Below are 21,210 nucleotides of genomic sequence, written 5' to 3'. Positions count from 1 at the left end.
GACATATTCATAGTTCTACATTGCCCAAAATGATGCACCATTTTTTACCCAATTCCGATCTTTCGACCACCTTCAAAACATTCATCTGAGTTAGGACAACAAGAATTGTCTTTTTGTTGTAAAAATTCCCGGTTTTCCCAAAATTCCAGGAATTGTGTAATACCACTGCAAATTCAAACTGTTACTACGTCAACATTTTTCAACCGTATCGGAAAATTCCAAAACCAACCCATTCTTATCATCTACGACAATTGTGGGATTCCTAAATTTCTAGGAAGTTCCCATCAAGGTGAATGGACATATTCATAGTTCTACAATGCCCAAAATGATGCGCCATTTTTTACCCAATTCCAACCTTTCGACCATCCACACACACCACTCTAAATATATAAAAAACTCAAAACACGTTTTTCCTTTCCAAAATTCCCGGTTTTCATGGAATTTTCTTCCCATCAACAATGAATGGGAAATATACAATCCACTGCATATCACAAATTTCTCATCCGATTTGAACCGTTCCACCATCCACACACTCCACTCACCCCGGACATTCAAGCCAGCCTGTTTCATTGTTCCAAAAATTCCCTGAATACCCCGGAATTGCCAGGAATCCCCCCCTTGCAAATTATTGGCAATATACAAACCTCTCCATATCCCACATTTCTCAACCGATTTGAACCGTTCCACCATCTACACACTCCACTCATCTTGGACAATAAAACTACCATTTTCCAAGTTAAAAAACCTCCCACAAAATTACCAGAAATCCAGATTTTCCAAAACCCTATTTTCGCATCTTCCTGGAAAGTATTCACAGTCCACATTTTTAACCGTTTTTGACCATTGCACCTTCAAAACATTCCTCTTCGTTGGGACAACAAGAATTGTCTTTTTTTTTGTACAAATTCCCGGTTTTCCTGAAATTCCAGGAATTGCGAAATACCAATTTGAATTCAAACTCTTACTGCGTCAACATTTTTCAACCGTTTCGGAAAATTCCAACACCAACCCATTCTTATCATCTACGACAACTGTAGTATTATCTATATTTTTTTAAATTCCAGGTTTTCCTGAAATTCCGAAATTTCCATTAAAATGAATGGAAATATTCATAGTTCTGCAATGCCCAAAATGATGCGCCATTTTTTTTTACCCAATTCCAACCTTTCGACCATCCACACACACTACTCTAAATATATAAAAAACTCAAAACATGTTTTCCCTTTCCAAAATTCCCGGTTTTCCTGGAATTTTCTTCCCATAGACAATGAATGGAAAATATACAATCGACTGCATATCACAAATTTCTCATCCGATTTGAACCGTTCCACCATCCACACACTCCACTCACCTTGGACAATCAAACTAAACTTTTATAGGTTAAAAAAAAAAATTCCAGGAATTTCCCGGGTTTCCAAAGTCCTATATTCACCTCTTCCTGGAAACTTTTCACAGTCCTTATTTTCAACCGTTTTTGACCATTGCACCTTCAAAACATTACTCTTAGTTGGAACAACTTAAGTTGTCTTTTTTTTTGGTACAAATTCCCGGTTTTCCCGAAATTCCGGGAAATTGCAAAATACCAATGCAAATTCAAACTGTTACTACGTCAACATTTTTCAACCGTTTCGGAAAATTGCAACACCAACCCATTCTTAATCATCTACGACAATTGTGGTATTATCTATATTTTCAAAAATTCCAGGTTTTCCCGAAACTCCCAAATTTCTAGGAAATTTCCATCAAAATGAATGGACATATTCATAGTTCTACAATGCCCAAAATGATGCGCCATTTTTTTACCCAATTCCGATCTTTCGACCACCTTTAAAACATTCATCCTAGTTGGGACAACAAGAATTGTCTTTTTGTTGTACAAATTCCCGGTTTCCCCAAAATTCCAGGAATTCTGTAATACCACTGCAAATTGAAACTGTTACTACGTCAACATTTTTCAACCGTTTCGGAAAATTCCAACACCAACCCATTCGTATCATCTCCGACAATTGTGGTATTATCTATATTTTTTTAAATTCCAGGTTTTCCCGTAATTCCCAAATTTCCAGGAAATTTCTATCAAAATGAATGGACATATTCATAGTTCTACAATGCCCAAAATGATGCGCCATTTTTTACCCAATTCCGACCTTTCGACCACCTTCAAAACATTCCTCTTAGTTGGGACAACAAGAATTGTCTTTTTGTTGTACAAATTCCAGGTTTTCCCCAAATTCCAGGAATTCTGTAATACCACTGCAAATTCAAACTGTTACTACGTCAACATTTTTCAACCGTATCGGAAAATTCCAACACCAACCCATTCCTATCATCTACGACAATTGTGGTATTATCTATATTTTTTTTTATTCCAGGTTTTCCCGAAATCCCCAAATTTCCAGGAAATTTCCATCAAAATGAATGGACATATTCATAGTTCTACATTGCCCAAAATGATGCACCATTTTTTACCCAATTCCGATCTTTCGACCACCTTCAAAACATTCATCTGAGTTAGGACAACAAGAATTGTCTTTTTGTTGTACAAATTCCCGGTTTTCCCAAAATTCCAGGAATTGTGTAATACCACTGCAAATTCAAACTGTTACTACGTCAACATCTTTCAACCTTTTCGGAAAATTCCAACACCAACCCATTCTTATCATCTACGACAATTTTGGTATTATCTATATTTTTTTAAATTCCAGGTTTTCCCGAAATCCCCAAATTTCCAGGAAACTTCCATCAAAATGAATGGACATATTCATAGTTCTACAATGCCCAAAATGATGCGCCATTTTTTACCCAATTCCGATCTTTCGACCACCTTTAAAACATTCATCCTAGTTGGGACAACAAGAATTGTCTTTTTGTTGAACAAATTCCCGGTTTCCCCAAAATTCCAGGAATTCTGTAATACCACTGCACATTGAAACTGTTACTACGTCAACATCTTTCAACCGTATCTGAAAATTCCAACACCAACCCATTCCTATCAACTACGACAATTGTGGTATTATCTATATTTTTTTTAATTCCAGGTTTTCTCGAAATTCCCAAATTTCCAGGAAATATCCATCAAAATGAATGGACATATTCATAGTTCTACATTGCCCAAAATGATGCGCCATTTTTTACCCAATTCCGATCTTTCGACCACCTTCAAAACATTCATCTGAGTTAGGACAACAAGAATTGTCTTTTTGTTGTACAAATTCCCGGTTTTCCCCAAATTCCAGGAATTCTGTAATACCACTGCAAATTCAAACTGTTACTACGTCAACATCTTTCAACCTTTTCGGAAAATTCCAAAGCCAACCCATTCTTATCATCTACGACAATTGTGGGATTATTTATATTTTCAAAAATGCCAGGTTTTCCCGAAATTCCTAAATTTCTAGGAAATTCCCATCAAGGTGAATGGACATATTCATAGTTCTACAATGCCCAAAATGATGTGCCATTTTTTTACCCAATTCCAACCTTTCAACCATCCACACACACCACTCTAAATATAAAAAAAACTCAAAACACGTTTTCCCTTTCCAAAATTCCCAGTTTTCATGGAATTTTCTTCCCATCAACAATGAATGGGAAATATACAATCCACTGCATATCACAAATTTCTCATCCGATTTGAACCGTTCCACCATCCACACACTCCACTCACCCCGGACATTCAAGCCAGCATGTTTCATTGTTCCAAAAATTCCCTGAATACCCCGGAATTGCCAGGAATTTCCCCCCCTTGCAAATTATTGGCAATATACAAACCTCTCCATATCCCACATTTCTCAACCGATTTGAACCGTTCCACCATCTACACACTCCACTCATCTTGGACAATAAAACTACCATTTTCCAAGTTAAACATCCCCCACGAAATTACCAGAATTCCCGATGTTCCAAAGCCCTATTTTTGCATCTTCCTGGAAAGTATTCACAGTCCACATTTTTAACCGTTTTTGACCATTGCACCTTCAAAACATTCCTCTTAGTTGGGACAGCAAGAATTGTCTTTTTTTTGTACAAATTCCCGGTTTTCCTGAAACTCCAGGAATTGCGAAATACCAATTCAAATTCAAACTCTTACTACGTCAACATTTTTCAACCGTTTTGGAAAATTCCAACACCAACCCATACATATCATCTAGGACAATTGTGGTATTATTTTCATTTTCAAAAATTCCCAGTTTTCCCGAAATTCCCAAATTCCTAGCAAATTCCCATCAAAGTGAATGGACATATTCATAGTTCTACAATGCCCAAAATGTTGCGCTATTTTTTTTAGCTTTTAGCTTTCAATCATCCACACTACTCTTTCGATACATCAAAACATGTTATCCCTTTCCTCAAATTCCCTGTTTTCCCGGAATTTGCAGGAATTTTCTTCCCATCAACAATGAATGGGAAATATACAATCAACGGCATATCCCACATTTCTAATCCAATTTAAAACCGTTCCAACATCCACACACTCCACTCACCCTGAACAATCGAGCCAGCATGTTTCCCCGTTCTGAAAATTCCTGATTTCCCCGGAATTGCCAGGAATTTTGCAAATGAATGGGCAATATACAAACCTCTCCATATCCCACATTTATCAATCGTTTCGAACCGTTCCAACATCCACACACTCCACTCATCTTGGACAATCAAGCAGTCCAGTTCTGCTCACATGGTTAGGCGGCTTGTGCACATAGGAAATTTACACGTAATTCCTCCCGGAATTGCAAATTCTAGTTATAGTTACTCTTTATTTGACCAAAAAAGCAATTGAATGACTAATGGAATTACTCTTTCATAAATGTAATTCATTACTAGGGAAAGGAATTATTGAATTACTTAAAAAGAAAACATTTCAAATATGCAGTTGAGAGACATTTCATGGGAGCAGAGTGTGTGTGTGTTGCCAAGTGATTTGTGACAGTGTGTGTGAGAAATTGCTATAAAATGGAAAAGGTATAGGATTAATTAAGTTCTGCTTCTTCCTACCCCTTTTCTGATATGTTGTAATGACAAACTGTAAATATGTGGTGTACCATATTGTAATGTTCCGATTAAATTAAAACCATAACCATTCGTAATGGAAGCAAATGACTCACCCCCAAAACAGACAGCAGTACGAACTCATTGACGGCGAACAGAATGACCTCAAACAGCGCCATGACAAGAAGCTGGATCGGACTGGTTTTACCCAGAACCGCTCCGAAGGAGATCAGCACGGACCCGGTGCAGAAGTCAGCGTTGATCATGCTGGGAAAGACACAAAGGTGTTGCAAGGAGGACCGTGGCGTAGAGCTGGGACGCGGACGGCGGTTTACCTCTCCACCCCGATGTGGATCTTGCCTTCGTGCATGCCGTGGAAGAAGCCCTGCATGAGCGTGGCCCACTGCAGCGCGAAGGCGGCGATCAGGAAGTTGAAGCCCACGCTGCTGAAGCCGTAGCGCTGCAGGAAAGTCATGAGGAAGCCGAAGCCGATGAAAATCATCACGTGCACGTCCTGGAAGCCTGAGGGACAAAGGCCAGGTGAGAAGTGAGAACTGATGCTTAAGGAAATCCAGGCGGCGTTCCGCAAGGCTCAATTCCTCGCCCGCTAACTTTTTCGCTTTCAGCTCAACACATGGACTCTCCATTGGCGCTAATGTGTAGCGCAGGGCCAGGGGGCCGGTCTATACATATAAATATATATATATATATATATATATATATATATATATATATGCGTATATATATACAGTATATGTATGTATGTATATATATATATATACTGTATATATAAATATATATATAGGTTTATTCATATATAAGTATATATACATACATATGTATGTATATATATATATATATATATATATATATATATATATATATATATATATATATATACACACATATATGTATATACACATATATATGTATATACATAAATATATATATATATATATATATATATACACATATATATGTATATATGCATGTATGTATATATAAATATATATATATATATATATATATATATATGTATGTATATATAAATATATATATATATATATTATATATACAATACATATATAATATATATATATATATATATTGTATATATAAATATATATATGTGTTTATTCATATATAAGTATATATACATATATATGTATGTATATATATATATATACATATATGTATATACATATATGTATATACACATATATATGTATATATATATATATATATATATATATATACACACATACGTACATACATATGTACACACATATATATGTATATATGCATGTATGTATGTATATATATATATATATATATATATATATATATATAAATATATGTTTATTCATATATATATATATATATATATATATATATATATATATATATATATATATATATATATATATATACACACACACACATATATATGTATATGTGCATATATATACATATATATGTATATGTGTGTGTGTATATATATATATATGTATGTGTATATATATGTATATATATACATATACACACACATATATATACATTAACATTTACATGTCTAAAAATGCATTTTGCCATATATATATCTCTAATATATATATATATATACATATATATATATGTATATATATATATATATTAGAGATGCGCGGTTTGCGGACACAACCGCGGAGTCCGCGGATTATCCGCGGATCGGGCGGATGAAATTAAAAAAAATAAGATTTTATCCGCTCGCGGGTCGGGTCGGGCGGATTAATTAGATTTTTTTTTTGATTTTTTTTTTGATTTTTTTTTTTGCGGGTGGCAGTTAAACCAATTCGGAAATATATATACATAGTTAAATGTTGTTACCCACATACGAAAAACGAGAAGGCACCTGCTGCATATGCCACAACAGAAGAAAAAAAAAGAAAAGAGATGGACACTTTTACGGAGCGGAGAAGGGACGCCTCGCCGGGGTCCGGGACCGAGGCCCCTTCCCCCGAGAGGGCCCCACCGGGAGCCGTAGCTGAGGCGATCCGCGAGAAGGGCCCGACGCACGTCCAGGGTCACTACCGCGCCCACCGCACCGACACCCCGCCTCGTCCGCTTTCGCCGCGGCCGGCGTCACGCGCAGCAGGTAAGCAGCTTACCTGCCCGCCACCCCCGTGGCCGGGGGCTCGTAACAGGGGTCACTCCGCGCGCTACGCCCGCGCAGCTTACCTGCTTGCCACCCCTGTTGCCGGGGGCGCGTAACAGGGGTCACTCCGCGCGCAGTGCGCTCACGAAAGGGGTGGGGCTCACCCTGGTTGATATAGAGAGCAGGACGGTGGCCATGGAAGTCGGAACCCGCTAAGGAGTGTGTAACAACCCACCTGCCGAATCAACTAGCCCTGAAAATGGATGGCACTGGAGCGTGGGCCCATACCTGGCCGTCGCCGGCAGCGAGACGCGCTTGGAGGTGCGCTCAGCGCGGCTCCCATATGATTGCGCACTGGTGTGTGTCTGGGTCGTGACAGCGTGGCACGCGAAAGTCTGTGCTGCATTGGATCAGTCTCCTTTCTTTAACAGGCAAAAGCTTTATAACCTCACCATACCTGCCAACTTTTAAATCAGAAAAACCTAGTAGCCAGGGTCCAAGGGCCGCAGGCCCCGGTAGGTCCAGGACAAAGTCCTGGTGGAGGGTTCAGGGCTTCGCCCCCCGACGCAAAATGATTATTAGCATTCAGACAGGTTAAAATGTTGCTAAAACCATCACTTTTCTATCAGTCACAGTGACTTTTCAAAACAAAAATATTACAGCAAAAATCATATGGGTTGATTGACATGTTTATTCTGTAAGCTAACTTCAATAGTTTGAAATTATTTTGACAGTTAATGCCAGTTATCCTGTCAACCTTTCACAAGACTTCAATTTGTTAATTGAAAGTATAAATAGTATAAACACTTTTAACAGTATGTCGTGCTGTGAAATACAGCCGACAGGATTGCGCATGCATGGTGCAGGAGAACAAAGGACTTCTTTCATTTAAGGTTTGTGATAAACCATCAAACTCATTTGTTAAAAGGACTCTATAGTTATATAAAGCTAATTTTTCTGGACATTATCATGCAAGAAAAGTTTATTTTTGGGATCGCGATCACCGCGTAATGATTTTTAAAGGTTGCATTACATTATTAACTGTCCCATGTGATCAGCCAGTGCGATTGGAAGTCCATGCTCAATTATTGCCTCCGTAATAAAACTTCGGCATTTATCACATCCAAAGAATCTGTTTGGGCGACGAAAAACGTTGAAAGTTTTCCACTTGTATCGCTAGCAACGGCATTAGACTTGTGTTTTTTTGTCCCAACGTGGTCTTTTACATCGCTAATTCCTCCGTGTCCGATCGAAAAATCTTGTCTGCACAAGGTGCAATTCGCGTAGTTTTCACCCTTTTTTTTAATTTTTTTTATTAATATTAGATATATAACAACGGGCGGATGGCGGGCGGGTGCAGTTCTGATCAAACGTTACCTCAGGTGGATGGCGGATGGTTGACGACTTTCTGACGCGGTTGCGGATGAAATAAATTGCCTATCCGCGCATCTCTAATATATATATATAAATAAAGGCAAAATGCATTTTTAGACAATATGATTTGCCTGAGTGGCGAGGAGACCCAAAGAGTAACAAGCGGTAGAAAATGGATAGATGAATGGGCGAGAGAGGACATACTAAAGAATAATGATTAAAATAAAAAAAATAAAAAAAGTTTTTACTTGGGACTTCCCGTGGGCCAAATTTTGGACGCTAGTGGTAGTTTGGGGACCGCTGGTGTAGAGTGTATCATTACCAGGACACGTACTACATTTAACCCTAACACGTGTCTTCAACATACAACTGAGAAAGATGCAATATCAGCAATAAATGTGCAGTAAAAAAGCTTATTGGTTGATATTAATTAGGGATTTTAAACATGTTCTCATCCTAACAAACACATTTTGCTCATTTATTTTGGCACACCCGCTGAGAAAATATGTTTCGGGACTACAATAACGGGCTGTTCAATGGCTGCCGTTGCCATGGCGACAGTTAGCTGGCACAGACACACAGTGGGTGATGCCAGCGTCCCCACTGGCCTCCTGTCCCAGATACTGGCAACAAAGCGAGGACAGCCAATGCAACTCTGCTCAATCTTTTAGCGCGTTTAAAGACTTTTATCCACAGACAAAAAAGGCTAATTTGTCCAATTCCAATGAGAGAGAACGCCAATTAAAACTGCTGATTAAGCGCTCCACCATTTAAATAGGTCCAACACCAAAACACACAAACAAACCCATTCAACAAGGATATGCTGCATATCAAAAATACGGCAGGATTAAAAACAAATGCAAAAAAAAAATAAAAACCACTAAAAACAACATGAGAAAAATGCTGCAATTTCACAAAATAAAACGGAAGTTATCTTGGCGAGCAGGAAGTCAAGGTAATGTTAGTCTGACAACTTTCTCTGGCCTTCCTGCTTATGTATTTAAAGATATGAAGATGTATATCCTTCAGGTTTGGTGCCACTGGTAGCCCAGCTGTTAATCCATCCATCCATTTTCTACCGCTTGTCCCTCTCGGATAAAGAAAAGTAAAAAAAAACAAATGTATTGCCTTGCTAACTTCCTTGTAGCTTGGCTAACTTCCTGTTCCCCCAGCTAACTTCCTGCTAGCCTAGCTGAGTTCCACATATTTTTTATTAATATTATTCCAAACAATACATTGTGAAAATCGTTTTTGTTGTTGTTGTTATTTTGTTTTGTTTTAGTTTTTTTGTATTTATTTATTTTTTTCAAAATAATACATTGAGAATCAATTCTGAATTCATTTGGTCACCCCAGGAACCGCAATCAGATCAAAGATTCACACCCCAACGGTCAATTATTAAAATAACAATGCTGATAAAACTGTGTATATGTATATATATATATATATATATATATATATATATATAATTTTTTTAAATTATCGATTCATCACTATTCTCTTAATGTATTATTTTGAAAAAAATAAATAAATACAAAAACACTAAACAAAACAACCCCCCCCCCCCAAAAAAAAAAAATATATATACATACATACATATATATACATACATACATACATACATACATATATATATATATATATATATATATATATATATATATATATATATACACAAACCCCGTTTCCATATGAGTTGGGAAATTGTGTTAGATGTAAATATAAACGGAATACAATGATTTGCAAATCATTTTCAACCCATATTCAGTTGAATATGCTACAAAGACAACATATTTAATGTTCAAACTCATAAACATTTTTTTTTTTTTGCAAATAATCATTAACTTTAGAATTTGATGCCAGCAACACGTGACAAAGAAGTTGGTAAAGGTGGCAATAAATACTGATAAAGTTGAGGAATGCTCATCAAACACTTATTTGGAACATCCCACAGGTGAACAGGCAAATTGGGAACAGGTGGGTGCCATGATTGAGTATAAAAGTAGATTCCAGGAAATGCTCAGTCATTCACAAACAAGGATGGGGCGAGGGTCACCACTTTGTCAACAAATGCGTGAGCAAATTGTTGAACAGTTTAAGAAAAACCTTTCTCAACCAGCTATTGCAAGGAATTTAGGGATTTCACCATCTACGGTCCGTAATATCATCAAAGGGTTCAGAGAATCTGGAGAAATCACTGCAAGTAAGCAGCTAAGCCCGTGACCTTCGATCCCTCAGGCTGTACTGCATCAACAAGCGACATCAGTGTGTAAAGGATATCACCACATGGGCTCAGGAACACTTCAGAAACCCACTGTCAGTAACTACAGTTGGTCGCTACATCTGTAAGTTCAAGTTAAAACTCTCCTATGCAAGGCGAAAACCGTTTATCAACAACACCTAGAAACGCCGTCGGCTTCGCTGGGCCTGAGCTCATCTAAGAGGGACTGATGCAATGTGGAAAAGTGTTCTGCGGTCTGACGAGTCCACATTTCAAATTGTTTTTGGAAACTGTGGACCTCGTGTCCTCCGGACCAAAGAGGAAAAGAACCATCCGGATTGTTATAGGCGCAAAGTTGAAAACTCAGCATGTGTGATGGTATGGGGGTGTATTAGTGCCCAAGACATGGGTAACTTACACATCTGTGAAGGCACCATTAATGCTGAAAGGTACATACAGGTTTTGGAGCAACATATGTTGCCATCCAAGCAACGTTACCATGGACGCCCCTGCTTATTCACCCCGGGAACCGCGATCGGATCAAAGCGTCGGGGGCCCAAATAGTCAAATCATTGAGGTCAATTATTGTCAAATGGTCATCACTTTCTAACCTCCGGGGAGTAAATAAAGCACGATAACAAAGTTACTGTCGAGTCATCATTAACACTCGCAAGTTAACATGTCTTAAAGTCACCTCTGTGCTCTCTCACACACACACACACACACACACACACACACACACACACACACACACACACACACAGAGAAAAAAACGCAGCTGAAACATGAAGACGTGTTGGCGTTCCCGTGACACTGAGGGCTTATCAGGCGTGATGAAATCAGATCATGTGACCTGTCCATCAGAAGTCTGACTACTATCAACACAAAGACGAGGAAGGCCCCTCCCCCTCCTCTGCAATGAAAACAATCTTTGCGACGTTCTTATCGCCTTGTTATTACTACGGCCATCAGACGCCCGCAGCAGGAAGCCTTGTGCTCAAACTCGCCGGAGACTTTGAGAAGATGAAGAAGGCGATAAGAAGAAAGTCTTCATCTTTCTGCATTCCCATCGTTGTGCCTCGGGACACACGCTCACGGGTTCTGACGCTGCACAACCGGTTCTGACGGGTCCAAAAGTCACTTTGACGGACACTTGGATGAGGACTAAACTTATGAGACCCAAGTTATTCTTTTTTTTACATTTGAGTGTGCTGGAAAGGTTATGTTCACTTCCTGTATCAACATCACATGACTGTGGCTCCGCCCCTTTTGTACTTTTGACCTCTTAGTTAACTCAACATTTATTATTCTTGTTTTATGGAGCCTCGCCAATGTAAAACATTAAAATATTGTCTTTTTTTGCACAAATCTAAAAAACAAAAATGTGCATTAAAAGCCTGCATTTTTATTTCTATTTTCCAACCTTGCCTTTTTGTTTAATGCAAATAAAGCTATCAACTGCAGGAGTGTATATTTATGCATTTTATAGTTTTAGACTTTGTTTATTGTCATTCAATTTTTAACTTTACAGTACAGATAAGAACGACTTTTCGTTGCAATAGCTCCTTCTGGTGCAGGATAAAAGAGCCATAAGGTGCAGAGGGTTTGCATTTACAAAAGAAGGTGCAGATATAAATAAATAGATTTACTGTACAAATAAATATATTGCACTTTTGCATATGCATCCACATTTATGGATGTATGTTATATTGTCTTTATAGTACAGCGAGTTAATCCGTTTTTGGGGGGGATTATTTTGATCACGATTCTAGTCGTGAAGAACATGTATTCTCTGCAAAAGTACATGATGCAATTACTATAATGTTTATAGAAGTAGTATTGCTTTTAAAAATAAAAAAATATGGAGTGAAACATTGTACTGCAGTGTTTATCCATCCATACATCCATTTTCTACCGCTTTTTGTCCCGTTCGGACAAAATTTGCAACCAAAGAATAATAAATGTGAAATTTAAATTAAAAATAAATAAATGAATAAATAAAAATATTAAAAAATAGAATAAATAGAAATACATTTTAAAACATTTAAAAAAGATATATACATACATAATATACAATATACATATAAAATTGAAATTTTACAAAATGTATTTACAAACAGAAAAACTTTTTTTTTTGTTTACAGATAATGTTTTCATTTTAAAATATTTTTTTGTTTGGTAACATAAAAACATTTAATTAAAAAAATATGTAGTGAAACTTTGTACTGCAGTGTTTATATGTTTGCCAAAACAAACTAAAATATTGATTTGCAACCAAAGAATAATGAATGTGAAATTTAAAATTGAAAAAAATAAATAAATACAAATATTTAAAAAATAGAATAAATAAAAATACATTTAAAAAAATGAAAAAAAACATATATATATACATAATATACATATACATATCACATTGAAATTTAACAAAATGTATTTTCAAACAGAAAAACGTTTTTTTTTGTTTACAGATAATGTTTTCATTTTAAAATATTTTTTTGTTTGGTTACATAAAAACATTTAATTAAAAAATATGTAGTGAAACCTTGTACTGCAGTGTTTATCCATCCATACATCCATTTTCTACCACTTGTCCCGTTCGGAGTCACGGGGGGGTTGCAGTAAAATATTGATTTGCAACCAAAGAATAATGAATGTGAAATTTAAAATTGAAAAAAATAAATGAATACAAATATTAAAAAATAGAATAAATAAAAAATAAAAAATAAAAAAAATAATAAAAAAGATATATAATATATATATATATATATATATATATATATATATATATATATATATACATACATATTATACATATAAATTCGAAATTTAACAACATTTATTTTCAAACAGAAAAACTTTTTTTTTTTTTTTTACTGATAATTTTGGCCCTAGTGTGTGAATGTGAGTGTGAATGTTGTCTGTCTATCTGTGTTGGCCCTGGGATGAGGTGGCGACTTGTCCAGGGTGTACCCCGCCTTCCGCCCGATTGTAGCTGAGATAGGCTCCAGCGCCCCCCGCGACCCCGAAGGGAATAAGCGGTAGAAAATGGATGGATGGATGGATGATAATTTTTTCATTTAAAAAGATTTTTTTGTTTGGTTACATAAAAACATTTAAGTAAAAAATATGTAGTGAAACTTTGTACTGCAGTGTTTATATGTTTGGCAAAACAAACTAAAAATGGATTTGCAACCAAAGAATAATAAATTATGAAAAAATAAAAGAATGTACTGTGTATATATATATATATATATATATATACATACATATATATATATATATATATATATATATATATATATATATATATATATAACATCGAAATTTAACAATATATATTTTCAAACAGAAAAACTTTTTCTTGTTTACAGATTATTTTTTTCCATTTTAAAACCTTTTTTTTGTTACATAAAAACCTTTTTTTCCATATATTTCCTGTACATTCACTAATATTTGAACCGCCATACATACTGTAGATTAGACGCTCGCTGTTCTCCCTCACTCATAAACACATTATAACGGGACTGTCCGTCCATGTAGCTTGTAGTTACACATTATTACTCTAGATGGCATCATTATTCCACTTTTTAACACAGTTTATACATGGATCAGCGTTGCCAACTTAGCGAGTATGTAAAACATCAACATGTTTTTTTATTGCACAAATCTGAAAATTGAAAACAAAAAAGTGTCTTGCGATGCATTAAAAGCCTGCCTTTTTATTTCTATTTTCCAACCTTGCCTTTGTGTTTATTGTAAAGAAAGCTATCAACTGCACGATTGTATATTTCTGCATTTCATAGCCATGAAGAACATGTATTCTCTGAAAAAAGTACATGATGCAATTATTATAATATTCATAGAATAAAAACTTCAAACAAATATTATTGCATGTTAGAATTAAAATATGTTGTGTTCCTATGTTTGCCAAAACAAACAAACAAACTATGATGGACTTAAAATTGAAAAAAATAAGTTTTTTACAAAAAAAATATTTTAAAAAAAAAATGTATTTTTTTTAAATTATTATTTGGGGTGTTACAAATAATTTTTTGGGTTGCAAAAAACTTTTTTGTTTTGTTACATAAAAAAAAAAAAAAAATCCCTATATTTCCTGTACGTTTACTTATATTTGGTCCACCATAAATACTGTAGCTTAGATGCTCGCTGTTCCTTCACTCAAAAACACATTATAACGGGACTATCTGTCCATGTAGCTTGTTGTTACAACTCCCTACACTAGATGGCATTGTGCCTCTTACAGAGAATACGGACATGCGGAAGGAGGGATCAGTGTTAACCCTGTAGATAGCCTATTTTTATTTATTTTTCATTAAAAAAAGCAACAAATCAAGCACATTTTCAAAATAATTTTCAGAGAAGCTCTGTTTCTGGGTGTTGTTGATAAATAGCTGTGGCTTTGCATAGTAGAGTTTTAACTTGCACTTACAGAAGTAGCGACCAACTGTAGTTACTGACAGTGGTTTTCTGAAGTGATATGAAAAGCATGTATCGCTCTTCTCACAGAGGAGCGGGTGCTACTGTGCACCCCTTCCCCATTTAAAAACACTAAAAGAAGTGATAGTTGTATTTCTTTATTTTTGTTGACATTTTTATTTTATTTGCTGACTTTTTGTCTTTTTTATCATTAAAATGACACGCACATGCATCAGTTAGCGTCATCAACCCACTGCCACAAATAGATTGCAGTTCTGTGGGAAAGTCGGCGCATCTTGTTGAATATTTAAAACATGGATATATATATAAAAACATTTTTTTGCCAGTGAGTTTGTTAGTTTTAGTCTTAATATGTGGATGCAAAGCATGATGGGTAATGTAGTTCTCCTCAGTCCATCTTAAATGAGCTCGGGCCCAGCAAAGCCGGCGGCGTTTCTGGGTGTTGTTGATAAATGGCTGTGGCTTTGCATAGTCGAGTTTTAACTTGCACTTACAGACGTATCGACTATCTGTAGTTACTGAAGTGATATGAAAAGCACGTATCGCTCTTTTCAACGAGGAGCGGGTGCTACTGTGCACCCCTCCACCCATTTAAAAACACTAAAAGAAGTGATAGTTGTATTTCTTTTTTTTGTTGTTGACTTTTGCATTCATAAATTTTGCAGACTTTTTGTCTTTTTTATCATAAAAATGACACTCACATGCACCAGTCAGCATCATCAACCCACTGCCACAAATAGATTGCAGTTCTGTGGGAAACTCGGCGCATCTTGTTGAATATTTAAAACATATATATATATATATATATATATATATATATATATATATATATATATATATATATATATATATATATATATATATATATATATATATATATATATATATATAAAAAACAATTTTGCCAGTGAGTTTGGTAGTTTTCGTCCTAATATGTGGATACAAAGCATGATGGGTAATGTAATTCTCCTCAGTCCATCTTAGATGAGCTCGGGCCCAGCAAAGCCGGCGGCGTTTCTGGGTGTTGTTGATAAATGGCTGTGGCTTTGCATAGTCGAGTTTTAACTTGCACTTACAGATGTAGCGACCAACTGTAGTTACTGAAGTGATATAAAAAGCACATATTGCTCTTCTCACCGAGGAGCGGGTGCTACTGTGAACCCCACCCCCCATTTAAAAACACTAAAAAAAGTGACATTTGTATTTCTTTTTTTTTGTTGTTGACATTGGTAGTCATAAATTTTGTAGACTTTTTTATCATAAAAATGAGCGTCATCAACCCACTGCCACAAATAGATTGCAGTTCTGTGGGAAACTCGGCGCATCTTGTGGAATATTTAAAACAAATATATATATATATATATATATATATATATATATATATATATATAGGCGTGTGAGTGTCATTTTTATGATAAAGACAAAAAGTCTGCAAAATTTATGACTACCAATGTCAACAACAACAAAAAAAAGAAATACAAATGTCCCTTTTTTTAGTGTTTTTAAATGGGTGGAGGGGTGCACAGTAGCACCCGCTACTCGGTGAGAAGAGCGATACGTGCTTTTCATATCACTTCAGTAACTACAGATGGTCGCTACGTCTGTAAGTGCAAGTTAAAACTCGACTATGCAAAGCCACAGCCATTTATCAACAACACCCAGAAACGCTGCCGGCTTCGCTGGGCCCGAGCTCATCTAAGATGGACTAAGGAGAACTACATTACCCATCATGCTTTGCATACGCATATTAAGACTAAAACTAACAAACTCACTGGCAAAATTGATTTTTATATATATATATATATATATATATATATATATATATATATATATATATATATATATATATATATATATATATATAAATAAATTTTGCCAGTGAGTTTGTTAGTTTTAGTCTTAATATGTATCCGCATATTAAGACTAAAACTAACAAACTCACTGGCAAAATTGATATATATATATATATATATATATATATATATATATATATATATATATATATATATATATATATATATATATATATAAATCAATTTTGCCAGTGAGTTTGTTAGTTTTAGTCTTAATATGTATCCGCATATTAAGACTAAAACTAACAAACTCACTGGCAAAATTGATTTTTATATATATATATATAAATCAATTTTGCCAGTGAGTTTGTTAGTTTTAGTCTTAATATGCGGATGCAAAGCATGATGGGTAATGTAGTTCTCCTCAGTCCATCTTAGATGAGCTCGGGCCCAGCGAAGCCGGCAGCGTTTCTGGGTGTTGTTGATAAATGGCTGTGGCTTTGCATAGTCGAGTTTTAACTTGCACTTACAGACGTAGCGACCATCTGTAGTTACTGAATGATATGAAAAGCACGTATCGCTCTTCTCACCGAGGAGCGGGTGCTACTGTGCACCCCTCCACCCATTTAAAAACACTAAAAAAAGGGACATTTGTATTTCTTTTTTTTGTTGTTGTTGACATTGGTAGTCATAAATTTTGCAGACTTTTTGTCTTTATCATAAAAATGACACTCACACGCATCAGTCAGCGTCATCAACCCACTGCCACAAATAGATTGCAGTTCTGTGGGAAACTCGGCGCATCTTGTTGAATATTTAAAACATATATATATATTAGAGATGCGCGGATAGGCAATTATTTCATCCGCAACCGCATCAGAAAGTCGTCAACCATCCGCAATCCACCCGATCTAACATTTGATCAGAACCGCATCCGCCCGCACCCGCCCGTTGTTATATATCTAATATAGACGATGCAAGGCATTAGTGAGGTTATAAAGCTTTTGCCTGTTAAAGAAAGGAGACTGATCCGATGCAGCCCAGACATTCGCGTGCCACGCTGTCACGACCCAGACGCACACCAGTGCGCAATCATATGGGAGCCGCGCTGAGCGCACCTCCAAGCGCGTCTCGCTGCCGGCGACGGCCGGGTATATGGGCCCGACGCTCCAGCGCCATCCATTTTCAGGGCTAGTTGATTCGGCAGGTGGGTTGTTACACACTCCTTAGCGGGTTCCAACTTCCATGGCCACCGTCCTAGCTGCTGTCTATATCAACCAGGGTGAGCCCCACCCCTTTCGTGAGCGCACTGCGCGCGGAGTGACCCCTGTTACGAGCCCCCGGCCACGGGGGTGGCGGGCAGGTAAGCTGCTTACCTGCTGCGCGTGACGCCGGCCGCGGCGAAGGCGGACGAGGCGGGGTGTCGGTGCGGTGGGCGCGGTGGTGACCCTGGACGTGCGTCGGGCCCTTCTCGCGGATCGCCTCAGCTACGGCTCCCGGTGGGGCCGGCGAGGCGTCCCTTCTCCGCTCCGTAAAAGTGTCCATCTCTTTTTTTTTTTTTCTTCTGTTGTGGCATATGCTGCAGGTGCCCTGATCGTTTTTCGTATGTGGGTAACAACATTTAACTATGTATATATATTTCCGAATTGGTTTAACTGCCACCCGCCTGAATCTATTTAAAATCTAATTTTTTTTTATTTCAACCACCCGACCGGACCCGACCCGCGGATAAAATCTAATTTTTTTTTATTTCATCCGCCCGATCCGCGGATAATCCGTGGACTCCGCGGTTGTGCCCGCAAACCGCGCATCTCTAATATATATACATATATATATATATATATATATATATATATATATATATATATATATATACATATACATATTTTTTTGCAAGTTAGTTTGTTAGTTTTAGTCCTATTATGCAGATGCAAAGCATGATGGGTAATGTATTTCTCCTCAGCCCAGATGTAACGGATTGGAGCTTGGTCTGCATCGAGCTATAGAGTTATTAATAAAAATATATTATACGACTTCTATGGCTCCCTCTACAGGACTTTAGTATAATGCGTCCATTCGGGGGACTTTAGTCACCTCTGACCCCGAACCTCCCAGACCCGCACAGGCCACTCACTTGGGTAGCGGAAGTAGAAGTCGTTTTCGTAGTCGGAGTGGTTCTTGCTGTGCCATTTCTTGGCGTCCGTCTCGTAGTCGTACTCCACCAGCACCCCAAAGAGGATGATGAGGATGATCTCCAGGATGAAGCACACGACGGGCAGCTTCAGCCGCATGTTGGTGGACGCTTCCGTCATGGCCGCTGCCCTTCTGTTGCCGCCAAGGGCTCAGTGAGGCTGGATGGGCAGGATGAAGGACTTGGCAGAGAAACGCCGACCCGCCGGGACAAAATCTGGGGTGCAGAGGCGGACAACAATGTATGAGAGAGAGAGAGTGTGTGTGTGTGTGTGTGTGTGTGTGCGTGGAATGACTGAGACAACTGAGCCTTTTTGCTCCGCAGGTCACACCTACTTGTGCACCTTTGGGTCCGCCCCTGCCTTACCTGTACCTTTCCAGGTAAAGTTCATCATACTGGGAAACGACTATTGGCGCGCTACGCAGTGATGGGCAAGCTACATATATACAAACCCCGCTTCCATATGAGTTGGGAAATTGTGTTAGATGTAAATATAAACGGAATACAATGATTTGCGAATCATTTTCAACCCATATTCAGTTGAATATGCTACAAAGACAACATATTTGACTTTTTGCAAATAATCATTAACTTTGGAATTTGATGCCAGCAACACTGTCAGGCTTGTCCCTGACAGTTTAGTTATGTTTTGGTTTGTCCTTTGTCATTTCCTGTCAACGCTCTTATTTTGGTTATTTCCTGATTGTCTCCCTGAGTGCTGCTTCCCCTCAGCTGCGGCTGATTGGCACCTGGCCACACCTGGTGTCAATCAGTCAGCTGCTATTTAAAGGGGAACATTATCACAATTTCAGAAGGGTTAAAACCATTGGCGTTGTTAGGCCTATTTTAGGGGGGCTCAAGCCCCCCTAAAATATTCTTAAGCCCCCCTAAATAATTTGGTGTTTTTTGTTGTTGTTTTTTTACAAATAAATGCCGACATATTCATTATAAAGTGGCCCAAATATGAGTTTAAATAAATAATTATATAACCTGTTATTTTTCACTCAGTTTCCCCTCACTTCGTAGCGTAAGGTAGAGAGCCCCTTTCGTGCGTCGGTATCCAATCCATTCCACCTGTTCATATAGAAAATGCCCACATCACTCAAATTCCAGCCCGCATTTTCTCTGCGACCTTGCTTGCGGTCCTGCAGGTGTACGAAGCACATTATCTTCCTTTGCAATGAGTGAAGCTGCACAAAACCTTGTGTGTGCAATTGTAAATCATTCATTTTTTAAGTTTTGTGTTTCTTGTAGAATCTATATAAAGTGATATACATAAGCCTATTGTTAAAATAATGAAAAAAACATCATTAAATATATTTGTTTTGTTGTATTGTTACATTAATAGCTGTTTTATTATTATAGGATGGCTTGTTAAACATTTAATAGGATTTTCAGAGGGAGGAAAAACCAAGACATTTAATATAAAATGTAAAATGAATAAATACATAAAAAGAAAAAGAAAATATATGGTTAAAAGCCATCGTCCCGGGGAGCATTTCATTTCGTCCGGTGCATTTAAAAAAAATAATAATAACAATGAATAATTTCTAAGTCTTTGTTAGCCGTTTGTGAAGTTTTGTGCTCGTGCGTAACATTCGCTCGCATCCTGTGCATCCCCTGGGGGCAAAGCCCCCCCTGTCCTTAAAAGCTAGTGACGCCCCTGATTAAAACCATTAAAAATCAGTTCCCAGTGACTTATTATATTTTTCGAAGTTTTTTTCAAAATTTTACCCATCACGCAATATCCCTAAAAAAAAGCTTCAAAGTGCCTGATTTTAACCATCGTTATATACACCCGTCCATTTTCCTGTGACGTCACACAGTGATGCAAATACAAACAAACATGGCGCATAGAACAGCAAGCTATAGCGACATTAGCTCGGATTCAGACTCGGATTTCAGCGGCTTAAGCGATTCAACAGATTACGCATGTATTGAAACGGATGGTTGTAGTGTAGAGGCAGGTAGCGAAAACGAAATTGAAGAAGAAACTGAAGCTATTGAGCCATATCGGTTTGCAAGCGAAACCGACGAAAACGACACGACAGCC

At 37.2% G+C, this 21,210-nt stretch overlaps 1 protein-coding gene across 1 annotated transcript in view; it reads right to left on the bottom strand.

Annotated features, from left to right (window-relative positions):
• The window catches only part of rhbg (Rh family B glycoprotein), a 53,686-nt gene extending 34,223 nt beyond the window's left edge, over nt 1–19,463 (bottom strand). The window contains exons 1-3 of the mRNA XM_061956982.2: nt 19,101–19,463; nt 5,322–5,508; nt 5,103–5,253 (exon numbers count right to left, since the gene is read on the bottom strand). Of these exons, the coding sequence (XP_061812966.1) occupies nt 5,103–5,253; nt 5,322–5,508; nt 19,101–19,278 (516 nt within the window). The 5' untranslated portion in view covers nt 19,279–19,463. The remainder of the gene's footprint in view (nt 1–5,102; nt 5,254–5,321; nt 5,509–19,100) is intronic.
• Nucleotides 19,464–21,210: the final 1,747 nt, after the last annotated feature.

The sequence above is a fragment of the Nerophis lumbriciformis genome, linkage group LG04, assembly GCF_033978685.3.
Source record: "Nerophis lumbriciformis linkage group LG04, RoL_Nlum_v2.1, whole genome shotgun sequence".
NCBI classification, from domain to species: domain Eukaryota; kingdom Metazoa; phylum Chordata; class Actinopteri; order Syngnathiformes; family Syngnathidae; genus Nerophis; species Nerophis lumbriciformis.
Note: the sequence above shows the minus strand (reverse complement) of the source record. Positions and strands in the feature narration are given on the sequence as shown.